The sequence below is a fragment of the Orbicella faveolata genome, unplaced genomic scaffold, assembly GCF_042242905.1.
Source record: "Orbicella faveolata isolate gen_17 unplaced genomic scaffold, um_ofav_v1 contig_2, whole genome shotgun sequence".
Classification (NCBI taxonomy): domain Eukaryota; kingdom Metazoa; phylum Cnidaria; class Anthozoa; order Scleractinia; family Merulinidae; genus Orbicella; species Orbicella faveolata.
Genome location: NW_028301547.1, coordinates 33,179,489 through 33,189,354, shown reverse-complemented (window position 1 = coordinate 33,189,354; position 9,866 = coordinate 33,179,489). Strand labels below are relative to the sequence as shown.

The window sequence follows — 9,866 nt, the reverse complement described above, 5'->3', positions numbered from 1 at the left end:
TTTTCTGCATTTTTACTGTCCTATTAGCATGCTTTTGAGCATTTTCTCAGGATGTGTAGCCCGTTTCCATGGAAACGAGAGTTGTTTACACGTCTTTTTTTGAACAAAAAGCAGTGATATTTAGTGAAAATTTCGAGGAAAATTGTGTATGAGAGGCTTGAATGCTTCCTGGGGCCTGGGAAGCAGTCTAGCCTTCTTTTGAGGACATTTCAAGTCAACTACATGAGGAATAATCGTAGAAAACGTGGTCGCTGTTGTTTATGCTTCGTTCGTAAAAGTTATCCTCAGAAATGCCTCCAAAAAAGAAATTTAGAAGCGGTAGAAGCAAGAAAAGAAAGTTCACTGGGAACACGTATACCAGGAGAAAGGAATTAGAGTCGAAGGAAGCTTCAGCGGATCAGGAATCGGTCGAAAGAAGCGACGAAGTGGTCTCCGACGAAACAGACGCGTCGCGCTCAAATGTTAGCTTGCCTGCAACTTCATCATCTTTTGCATCGCAAGGAAAGGTTCGCGGACTTTCCAACGAGGAGTCTAAACCTGAAAGTAGTGCAAGCGATGTGGATTCAGCTGAAATGGAAGGTTTTCGTTTTGTTGACATGGCAGTCCTCGGCTCGATTTTCGAATTGTTACTCTGCCCCATTTGTAAGAAGAACCACGTGGAGCTGGAGGAAGATAACGAAAGAAAGATGGGATTTGCTTCCTTGCTATTTGTCAAGTGCCCCGGGAAAAAGTGTGGATTCATAAAAAGATTTTACTCTTCTTCCAGAGTTGGGACTTCGTAGGCATTCGAAGTCAATCGAAGAATTGTTCTAGCATCCAGGAACATTGGTGTTGGGCACCAAGGGCTCGTCAAATTTGCTGGAACTATGAACATGCCTCCTCCCATGAATGAAAATGCCTATAGGGATATTGTTGAAGCTGTGAGGAAAGCTGCTCAGACTGTTTGCCAGCGAAGTATGAGAGCTGCTGTTGAAAATGCAAGGAGCTTCTATGAACCAGAGGAGGATGGTGTTTTTGATATCGGAATTTCAGGTGATGGCACCTGGAGAAGAAGGGGCTACTCATCCCTGTATGGAATAGTCACTGCCATATCCACAGTCACTGGCAAAGTAATTGACATCGAAATAATGTCAAAAGACTGCAAGGAGTGCACAGTGTGGAGGAACAAGGAAGGCACACAGGAGTTTGAAGATTGGTGGGAAGGCCAACAACATCGTTGCCAGGCTAATCACCTTGGGTCATCTGCATCAATGGATTCCACTGGCCTTCTTGCCATATTTCAGCGGTCGGTTGAAAGCTATGGAGTGCGTTATACAGAGTTTTTGGGAGACGGGGACAGCAAAGCCCACAAGCTAATTGTAGATGAAGCTGTGTATGGTGAAAAAGAGGTCACCAAGCTCGAGTGCGTTGGGCATGTTCAGAAACGTCTGGGGTCACGCCTTCGCTTGCTAAAAAAGCGCATGGGTCAAGCAAGACTTGAAGACGGAAAGCCAATTGGGGGTATTGGAAGGCTGACAAACAACAAAATAGATCAACTACAGGTCTATTATGGCAAGGCCATCCGAAACAACACCCACGACATCCAATCTATGGAGAATGCTGTCATGGCTATATGGCACCACACAAGATCCAGTGATGACCACCCGGACCATGACTTGTGCCCCCCTGGAGAAAACTCGTGGTGTGGGTTTCAAAGGGACTTGGCAAAGGAAACAACAGAGTACTCACATACACATCCACTGCCTTCTGCTGTTGCCAATGCAATTCATTCAACTTTTGAAGCCCTCAGTGACCAAGACCTCTTACGGCGCTGCCTCCATGGTGGCACACAGAACCGCAACGAGGCAATAAATGCACTCATTTGGCAACGCGCTACAAAGGAAACTCACTCTGGCTTACCCACAGTGGAGCTTGCTGCTCACCTTGCAGTTTCTCACTTCAATGATGGGCCAGTCTCCCTCAAACTGGTCCTCAAAGAACTAGGAATTACGCCAGGGGCTCACTGTAGCCAAGCTTGCAAAAAGCTGGAATATGACAGATTGCGTCATGCCCACAGAAAGAGTTCTGATCAGTCCAAGGAACGACGAAAACAAATCAGAAACTGGAAGAAAGGCTACAGTGACCGTTTAGAGGCTATTGAAGGACTTCACTATGAAGCTGGAGCCTTTTAGGACTGAACACAGTGAACATTGCTGATGATCAACTTTAAATGCTATTTTCTCAGATTCCGTTTTTTAGGCATGTTCAGTCACCGTAAACACAATATCTCAAAAACTATTTAAGATAACTCAATGAAACTTTCACATTTGGTTGGCTAGAAATAGATCTGTGCAATGACTAATTTTTACTTGGTTTGTGACACCCTATCATGACTTATTAACATTTTTTCAAAGCCGATATTGCACATTTTGATGTATGTTCCGGGTGAAGGCCTCATTCATGATCAAAACACAATTTCTTTATAATAATTGGTCATTGCATAGCTCTGAGAACATAAAAAAATTGTGACAAATTTCAACTTTCCAGCCTAAAGCAGAGTAGAGATATTGTGTTTAAGAAAACACCTACTTCTAGGCCCTCGGAAATGGGTGTGGTTATAAAAATGCCTGTGGCTCCTCAGGAATGTGAGAAATGCATCCCAAATGTATGGCAAATGAATCATAGGGACCTGCTTAATACAATGATATAGTTGAATTGACATGATTTTATAAGATAGTGTTGAGAATTATGTTATCAAAATGACCAGTTTTAGCCTATCGAGCCACCTTAAAGTTAAGTGGGGCTATATTTCGACCCATAAGCTCGAAAGTGAGCGTTCAAAAAGTTTTGCTGTGTCCATTTAACTGCAAACTAAGGCCATCGGAAGGTAGTTTAGCTTCCCCGGGAATTGAAAATATTCGCCAACTTCCGGGAAATCGAGCCGAAGTTGGTCAAAATTACGATGCGCGTAAGGCGGTCTCGGCTACTCTTTCAGTCTTAAAGTGAAGTAGGCCTATATTTCGGCCGAGAAGCTCGAAAGTGAGCGTTCAAAAAAATGTCCTGTGTCCATTTCACTGCAAACCAAGGCCATCAGCAGTTAGTTTAGAGTCCCCGGGACTGGAATATATCCCCGAAGTTCCAGGAAATCGAACGGAAGTTGGTCAAAATCACGATGCGCGTAAGACGGTCTCGGCTACTCTTTCAGTCTTAAGTAAAGTGGGGCTATATTTCGGCCCAGGAGCTCGAAAGTGACCCTTTAAAAAGTTACGCTTTCTGCATTTAACTGCAAACCAAGGCCATCAGGAGTTAGTTTAAAGTCCCCCGGACTGGAAAATATCCCCCAAGTTCCGGGAAATCGAGCTCAACTTGGTCAAAATCACGATGCTCGTAAGGCGGTCTCGGCTACTATTTCAGTCTTAAAGTGAAATACGGTTGTATTTCGGCCCAGAAGCTCGAAACTGAGCGTTCAAAAAGTTTTCCTGCGTCCATTTCACTGCAAACCAAGGCCATCAGGAGTTAGTTTAGAGTCCCCGGGACTTGAAAATATCGCCAAAATTCTAGAAAATCCAGCGGAAGTTGCTCAAAATCACGATGCGCGTAAGGCGGTCTCGCCTACTCTTTCAGTCTTAAAGTGAAGTGGGGCTATATTTCATCCCAGAAGCTCGAAAATAAGCCTTCAAAAAGTGTCACTGTGTTCATTTCACTGCAAACCAAGGCCATCAGCAGTTAGTTTAGACTCCTCGGGACTGGAAAATATCGCCCAAGTTCGGAGAAATCGAGCCTAATTTTGTCAAAATCACGATGCGCGTAAGGCCGTCTCGGCTACTCTTTCATTCTTAAAGTGAACTGGGGCTATATTTCGGCCGAGAAGCTAGAAAGTGAAAGTTCAAAAAGATTTGCTGTGTTCATTTCACTGCAAACCAAGGCCATCAGGAGTTAGTTTAGACTCCTCGGCACTGGAAAATATCGCCCAAGTTCGGGGAAATCGAGCCGAATTTAGTCAAAATCACGATGCGCGTAAGGCGGTCTCGGCTACTCTTTCATTCTTAAAGTGAACTGGGGCTATATTTCGGCCCAGAAGCTAGAAAGTGAAAGTTCAAAAAGTTTTGCTGTCTCCATTTCACCGAAGTTTGTCAAAATTACGATGCGCGTAAAGCAGTCTCGGCTACTCTTTTAGTCTTAAAGTCACGTGGCCATCAGGAGTTAGTTTAGAGTCCCCGGGAGATCAATATATTTCCCAAGTTCCGGAAAATCGAGAAGACGTTGGTCAAAATCACGATGCGCGCAAGACGGTCTTGGCTAGTCTTTCAGTCTTAAAGTGAAGTGGGGCTATATTTCGGCCCAGAAGCTCAAAAGTGAGCTTCAAAAAGTTTTGCTGTATCCAGTTCAATGCAAACGAAGGCCATCAGGGGTTACTTAAGAGTCTTCGGGACTGGAAATATCCCCAAGTTCAGGGAAATTTAGCCGAAGTTGGTCACAATCACGGTGCGCGTTAGGCGGTCTCGCTTATTGTTTCAGTCTTAAAGTGAAGTGAGGCTTTATTCCTGCCCAGGAACTTGAAAGTGAGCGTTCAAAAAGTTTCCCTGTGTTTATTTCACTGCAAACCAAAGCCATCAGGAGCTACTTTAGAGTCCCCGGGAGTGGAAAATATCCCCCAACTTCCGGGAAATCGAGCCGAAGTTGGTCAAAATCACGATTTGCGTAAGGTAGTCTCGGCTACTCTTTAAGTCTTAAAGTGAAGTGGGGCTATATTTCGGGCCAGAAGCCCGAAAGTGAGCGTTCAAAAAGTTTTGCTGTGTTCATTTCAATGTAACCCAAGGCAATCAGGAGTTAGCTTACAATCCCCGGGACAAGAAAATATGCCCCAAGGTCCGGGAAATTGAGCCGAGGTTGGTCAAAATCACGATGCCCCTTAAGTGGTCTCGGCTACTCTTTCTGTCTTAAAGTGAAGTGGGGCTATATTTCGGGCCAGAAGCCCGAAAGTGAGCGTTCAAAAAGTTTTGCTGTGTCCATTTCACTGCAAACCAAGGCCATCAGGGGTTAGTTTAGAGTCCCCGGGACTGAAAAATATTTCCCAAGTTCCGGGGAAGCGAACCGAAGTTGATCAAAATCACGATGCGCGAAATCCGGTATTGGCTACTGTTTCAGTCTTAAAGTGAAGTGGGGCTATATTTCGGCCCAGAAGCCCGAAAGTGAGCGTTCAAAAAGTTTTGCTGTGTCCATTTCACTGCAAACCAAGGCCATCAGGGGTTAGTTTAGCGTCCCTGGGACTGGAAAATATTCCCCAAGTTCTGGTAAATCGAGCTGAAGTTGGTCAAAATCACGATGCTCTCAAAGCGATCTCGGCTACCCTTTCAGTCTTAAAGTGAAGTGGGGCTATATTTCTGTCCAGAAGCTCGAAAGTGAGCGTTCGGAAAGTTTTGCTATGTGCATTTCACTGCAAACCAAAGCTATCAAAAGCTACTTTAGCGTCCCCGGGACTGGAAAATATTCCCCAAGTTCCGGGAGATCCACCCGAAGTTTGTCAGAATCCCAATGCGCGTAAGGTGGTCTCGGTTACTCTTTAAGTCTTAAAGTAAAGTGGGGCTTTATTTCGGCAGGAAGCTCGAAGGTGAGCGTGCAAAACGTTTTGCTCTGTCCATTTCACTGCAAACCAAGGCCATCAGGAGTTAGTTTAGAGTGCCTGGGACTGGAAAATATCCCCCAAGTTCCGGAATATCGACCCGAAGTTTGTCAAACTCACGATGCGAGCAAGGCGGTCTCGGCTACTCTTTCAGTCTTACGTGAAGTGGGGCTATATTTCGGCCCAGAATCTCGAAGGTGTGCGTTCAATAAATTGTGCTGTGTCCATTTCAATGCAAACCAAGGCCATCAGGAGTTAGTTTAGAGTCGCCGGGACTGCAAAATATCCCCCAAGTCCCGGGAATTGGAGCCGAAGTTGATCAAATTCATGATGCGCGTAACGTCGTCTCGGATACTGTTTCAGTCTTAAAGTAAAGTGTGGCTATATTTCGGTCCACAAGCTCGAAAGTGAGCGTTCAAACAGTTTTGCTCTGTCCATTTCAATGCAAAAAAAGGCGATCAGGAGTTAGTTTAGAGTCCCCGGGACTGGAAAATATCCCCCAAGTTCCGAGAAATCGATCCGAAAATGTTCAAAATCACGATGCGCGTAAGGTGGTCTCGGCTACCCTTTCAGTCTTAAAGTGAAGTGGGGCTATATTTCGGCCAGAGAGCTCCAAGGTGGGCGTTCAAAAAGTTATCCGCTGCGCATTTCAGTGAAAACCAAGGCCATCCGGAGTTAGTTTAGAGTCCCCCGGACTGGAAAATATCCCAAAAGTTGCGTGAAATCGAGCTGAACTTGGTCTAACTCACGATGCGCGTGAGGCGGTCTCTGCTGCTATTTCAGTCTGAAAGTGAAGTGGGATTCCATTTCGGCCCAGAAGCTACAAAGAGAGTGTTCAAAAAGCTTTCCTTTGTCCATTTCACTTAAAACCAAGGCCATCAGGACTTAGTTTAGAGCCCGCGGAAATGGAATATATCCCCCAAGTTCCGGGAAACCGACCCGAAGTTGGTCAAAATCACGATTTGCGCAAAACGTAAGGCGGTCTCATCTACTCTTTCAGTCTTAAAGTAAAGTGGGGCTTTATTTCGGCCAGGAAGCTCGAAGGTGAGCGTTCAAAAAGTTTTGCTCTGTCCATTTGACTGCAAACCAAGGCCATCAGGAGTTAGTTTAGAGTGCCTGGGACTGGAAAATATCCCCCAAGTTCCGGAATATCGACCCGGAGTTTGTCAAACTCACGATGCGAGCAAGGCGGTCTCGGCTACTCTTTCAGTCTTAAGTGAAGTGGGGCTATATTTCGGCCCAGAATCTCGAAGGTGTGCGTTCAATAAATTGTGCTGTGTCCATTTCAATGCAAACCAAGGCCATCAGGAGTTAGTTTAGAGTCGCCGGGACTGCAAAATATCCCCCAAGTCCCGGGAATTGGAGCCGAAGTTGATCAAATTCATGATGCGCGTAACGTCGTCTCGGATACTGTTTCAGTCTTAAAGTCAAGTGTGCCTATATTTTGGCCCACAATCTAGAAAGTGAGCGTTCAAAAAGTTTTGCTGTGTCCATTTCACTTCAAAACAAGGCCATCAGGACTTAGTTCAGCGTCCAAGGGACTGGAAAATATACCCCAAGTTCCGGGAAATCCATTCGAAGTTCGTCAAAATTACGATACACGTAAGGCGGTTTCGGCTACTCTTTCAGTCTTAAAGTAAAGTCGGGCTATATTTCTGTCCAGAACCTCGAAAGTGAGGGTTCAAAAAGTTTTGCTGTGTGTATTTCACTGCAAACCAAAGCTATCAAAGTTAGTTCAGGGTCCCCGGGATTGGAAAATATTCCCGAAGTTCCGGGAAAGCGAGCCGAAGTTGATCAAAATCACGATGCGCGAAATGCGGTCTCGGCTATTGTTTCAGTCTTAAAGTAAAGTGTGGCTATATTTCGGCCCACAAGCTCGAAAGTGAGCGTTCAAACAGTTTTGCTCTGTCCATTTCAATGCAAAAAAAGGCGATCAGGAGTTAGTTTAGAGTCCCCGGGACTGGAAAATATCCCCCAAGTTCCGAGAAATCGATCCGAAAATGTTCAAAATCACGATGCGCGTAAGGTGGTCTCGGCTACCCCTTCAGTCTTAAAGTTAAGTGGGGCTATATTTCGGCCAGAGAGCTCCAAGGTGGGCGTTCAAAAAGTTATCCGCTGCGCATTTCAGTGAAAACCAAGGCCATCCGGAGTTAGTTTAGAGTCCCCCGGACTGGAAAATATCCCAAAAGTTGCGTGATATCGAGCTGAACTTGGTCTAACTCACGATGCGCGTGAGGCGGTCTCTGCTGCTATTTCAGTCTGAAAGTGAAGTGGGATTCCATTTCGGCCCAGAAGCTACAAAGAGAGCGTTCAAAAAGCTTTCCTTTGTCCATTTCACTTAAAACCAAGGCCATCAGGACTTAGTTTAGAGCCCGCGGAAATGGAATATATCCCCCAAGTTCCGGGAAACCGACCCGAAGTTGGTCAAAATCACGATTTGCGCAAAACGTAAGGCGGTCTCATCTACTCTTTCAGTCTTAAAGTAAAGTGGGGGTATATTTCTACCCAGAAGCTCCAAAGTTTCGCTGTGTCCATTTCACTGAAAACCAAGGCCATCAGGAGTTACTTTAGAGTCCCTTTGACTGGAATATATCCCCCAAATTTCGGGAAATAAACGCGAAATTGGTCAAAGTCACGATTCGCTCAAGACGGTCTCGCCTACTCTTTCAGTCTTAAAGTAAAATGGGGCTCTATTTCGGCCCAGAAGCTCGAGAGTGAGCGTTCAAAAACTTTCGCTGTGTCCATTTCACTGCAAACCAAGACAAGCAGGAGTTAGTTGAGAGTCCCCGGGACTGGAAAATATCCTCCAAGTTCCGGAATATCGACCCGAAGTTGGTCAAAATCACGATGCGCGCACGCCAGTCTCGGCTACGCTTTAAGTCGTAAGTGATGTGGGACTATATTTCGGCCTAGAAGATCGAAAGTGTGCCTTCAAAAACTTGCGCTTTGTGAATTTCACTGCAGACCATGGCCATCAGGAGTTAGTATAGAGTCCCCGGGACTGGAAAATATTCTCCAAGTTCCAGGAAATGGCGCCGAAGTTGATGAAAATTACGATGCGCGTAACGGGCTCTCGCCTATTCTTTCAGTCTTAAATTTAAGTAGGGCTATATTTCGGCCCTGAAGCTCGAAGGTGAGCGTTCAGAATGTTTTGCTGTGCTCATTAAACTGCAAACCAAGGTCATCGGGAGTTAGTTTAGCGTCCCCGGGACTTTAAATTATTCGCCAACTTCCGGGAAATCGAGCAAAAGTGACCCAAAATCACGATGCGCGTAAGGCTGTCTCGGCTACTCTTTCAGTCTTAAAATTAAGGGGGGGCTATATTTCGACCTAGAAGCTCGAGACCGGGCGTGCGCTAACTTTACCTGTGTCCATTTCACTGAAAACTAAGTTCATCAAGAGTTACCATAGAGTCCTTGGGACTGGAAAATATTTCCCAAATTCTGGCAGATCGAGCCAAAGTTGCTCAAAATCACGATGCGCGTAAGGCGGTCTCGGCTACTCTTTCAGTCTTAAAATGAAGTGGGGCTATATTTCGGCCGACAAGCTCAACACCGAGCGTGCGCTCCTTTTGCCTGTGTACATATCACTGAAAACTAAGTTCATCAGGTGTTAGCATAGAGTCCTCGGGACTGGAAAATATTCCCCGAATTCCGGCAAATCGAGCCAAAGATGCTCAAAATCACCATGCGCGTAAGGCGGTCTCGGCTACTCGTTTACTCTGAAAATGAAGTGGGGCTATATTTCGGTTCTACAAGCTCGACACCGAGCGTGCTCTCCTTTTACCTGTGTCCATTTCACTAAGAACTAAGTCCATCAGGAGATAGTTTAGAATCCTCGAGACTGGAAGCTATCCTCCAAGTTTCGGCAAATTGAGCCATACTTTCTTAAAATTACAATAAGCGTACGGCAGTTTCGTTTACTCTTTCAGTGTTAAATTGAACTGGGGCTACATTTCGGCCTAGGCAATCAGGAGTTAGTTTAGAGTCCCCGGTACCGGAAAATATCCCCCATATCCTGGGAAATCGAGCCAAAGTTGGTCAAAATCACGATGCGCGTAAGGCGGTCCTGGTTACTCTTTCATTCTTAAAGTGAACTGGGGCAATATTTCCGCCCACAAGCTGGAAACTGAGCGTTCAAAAAGTTGTGCTGTGTCCATTTCACTCCAGAGCGAGGCCACCAGGAGTTACTTTAGAGTCCCCGGGACTGGAAAATATCCCCCAACTTCCGGGAAATCGAGCCGAAGTTGGTCAAAATTACGATG

At 45.6% G+C, this 9,866-nt stretch overlaps 2 protein-coding genes across 2 annotated transcripts; both read left to right on the top strand.

The window, feature by feature from the left end:
- The first annotated feature begins 290 nt into the window (after positions 1-290).
- On the top strand, positions 291-782 carry LOC149112871 (uncharacterized). Its single transcript, XM_089288738.1, has one exon. It carries the CDS (start codon positions 291-293, stop codon positions 780-782), a length of 492 nt encoding a protein of 163 aa, XP_089144864.1.
- An 84-nt stretch (positions 783-866) lies between these two features.
- Positions 867-2,399, top strand: LOC149112870 (uncharacterized). The gene has a single exon (XM_089288737.1). The coding sequence runs from the start codon at positions 867-869 to the stop codon at positions 2,169-2,171; it is 1,305 nt and encodes a 434-aa protein (XP_089144863.1). The 3' UTR covers positions 2,172-2,399.
- Positions 2,400-9,866: the final 7,467 nt, after the last annotated feature.

Coding starts and splice junctions, on each gene's coding strand:
- LOC149112871 (XM_089288738.1), top strand. CDS start 291: ATGCCTCCAAAAAAGAAATTTAGAAGCGGTAGAAGCAAGAAAAGAAAG.
- LOC149112870 (XM_089288737.1), top strand. CDS start 867: ATGAACATGCCTCCTCCCATGAATGAAAATGCCTATAGGGATATTGTT.